This window comes from Kryptolebias marmoratus, linkage group LG16, assembly GCF_001649575.2.
Source record: "Kryptolebias marmoratus isolate JLee-2015 linkage group LG16, ASM164957v2, whole genome shotgun sequence".
Classification (NCBI taxonomy): domain Eukaryota; kingdom Metazoa; phylum Chordata; class Actinopteri; order Cyprinodontiformes; family Rivulidae; genus Kryptolebias; species Kryptolebias marmoratus.
This window is the reverse complement of record NC_051445.1, coordinates 12,534,666-12,536,689: the sequence shown is the minus strand read 5'-3', so window position 1 is coordinate 12,536,689 and position 2,024 is coordinate 12,534,666. Positions and strand designations below refer to the sequence as shown.

General features: G+C 49.8%; 1 protein-coding gene across 2 annotated transcripts in view; it reads right to left on the bottom strand.

Moving 5' to 3' along the window:
- The window catches only part of epb41l4b (erythrocyte membrane protein band 4.1 like 4B), a 20,919-nt gene that overhangs the window by 15,676 nt on the left and 3,219 nt on the right, over positions 1-2,024 (bottom strand). For both annotated transcript variants that reach the window (XM_017425091.3, XM_017425092.3), the window contains exons 2-3: positions 304-408; positions 151-193 (exon numbers count right to left, since the gene is read on the bottom strand). In XM_017425091.3, the coding sequence (XP_017280580.1) occupies positions 151-193; positions 304-408 (148 nt within the window). The remainder of the gene's footprint in view (positions 1-150; positions 194-303; positions 409-2,024) is intronic.

Below are 2,024 nucleotides of genomic sequence, written 5' to 3'. Positions count from 1 at the left end.
CCCCCACCCCTCACACAGGAGAGCAAACAAGGGTTCGGCTCCGGATGCAGGCGTTAATCACTGTGTCAACATGAGATAATAGTCCACCTGCTGCACCCCTCCCCCCCCCCGCGGTCGCAGGAGCGGTCCCGAGGCCCTGAGCGAACTCACCTTGGATCTGCTTCTTTATGAACTTGGACATGTCCAGCCAGCGCTGACAGAGACAGAGACAGAGACAGGGAGGGAGGACACAAAAAAAGGGGAGGCGTTTACGTCGGCTTGTTGTCCTCGCTGACAGACGGACAGAGGAGCTCGTTCACTCACTGAAACTTGATCGGCGTCCATGAACTGCAGCCCGAAGTAATCCGTCTCGACGAGATCGATGTGGTACATGATCTGGTCGAACAGGTCCTGGCCTTTGGACTTGCTCTACGAGGGAAAAAAACAACAAGAAGAAGAAGAAGTTATTGTTCTGATCTGCTGCTGCGGTAACTGCGCCTCCTTTCAAACTGAGGCTTTCCGCTGCGTTCAGGCGTCCGAGGTTAAAGGGACAAATCAGACCTTCGAAAGCGGGGTTCCTCCGAGGAGACAGCATCTTACCTGCTGTGGATGGAAAGCTTGAGCGACCTCGTCACGGAGGAATGGGTTCGAACAAGACCGTGACCGAAGCGGACCGCCGCCGTCTGATAAAAAAATCTAACGAACTGAAAACAGATCAATAAAAGCTTCTCCCTGTAACATAAACAAGAATCCTAAATTCATTTTGTTAAGACCGTTTGTCAGTATGGCCCTCGATTGAATCACAGAGAAGTGATTATGTGGTGGTTATTTGCGAGCAAAACCGGCGGTCGCAGCAGCTAGCTGGAGCACTTCCCACGCCGTCTGGGAAGGAACTCTTTGCAAACTACAAAACCAAACGTGACACGGCTGGACTGAACCGAGTGGCGCAGTTTGAAAGAGTTCCCTCCGAATTCGCTCGCCGGGTTTGTTGACCGCGCACTTCCGACATGCGGGTACGCGCTCAACGTAAACAAAGCACTCAGCTGACCTACATTAGGCTGGCAGCCTGCGTAGGTAAACAAACAAGGCCTGAAACGTTCAGGTGGAAATACGAAAGGGAAGAAAAGAGAGAGAACGAGCAAAGCAAATTCTGCTTACGGTTTGTTTGTTTTTTCTCTTTTAAATTAACCATCGATATGAGATCCATATTGTTCAACTTTAGTTCATTGTATTTTCCGGACATTGTAAGGCGCACTTAAAAGCCTTCAATTTTCTCAAAAAACGACAGTGGGGCTTATAATCCGGAGCGCCTTATATATGGAAGAAGTCTTTGGTAAACTACAAAGCTCCAAAAATCCGAAAATGGACCGTTCACTGACGGCGCGTCTTATAGTGCGGAAAACACGGTGCTCATTTATTGAAGTTCTTCGTGATTTTGCAGGGTCCCTTTAAACTCTGTTTCTCCAAACAGAAGTCGTCCAAGGAGCCATCTACAATGGGTAAGATGATAATTATCAGAAACCCCACTCAAAAAGGAGCTGAACGACCCCTTTAAGCTGGAAACCGACCTTGTGTCTGTTTCAGCGGCGGGACAAATGGATGTGACAGATGCCCCCCTCCAACAGAGAGTCATAAAACACAACCGAGGACACGAGGCTCTGCAGCAGAAACCGCAGCCCTCTGTCCTTCTGTCCTTTTGTCCCTGCTAGACGCTCCTGAAGAGGCGAAGGAGGCGCGCCTGTGGGGGAGACGGCAGCACAGGAGCAAACTGGTTCCAGACACCAGCCCGACGAGCCGAGTGTCATTCTGAGCGAATGCCTCAGCTGTTTTTTGTTTGTTTATTTGTTTGTTTGTTTTGAGGACTTTCTCTGCCACCTCAGCGAAGCGGGACGAGAGAAAAAGAAATCAAAAAATTTAAAAAAAAGGGAAACTCTCCCTGCAGCTCAACCCGTGACGCACACAAACAGCTCCGGTGACACACGCAACCTTTTAAACTGACAACATCTCAGGAGGAGCCACTTACGCACACATGCCCACACAGCCGC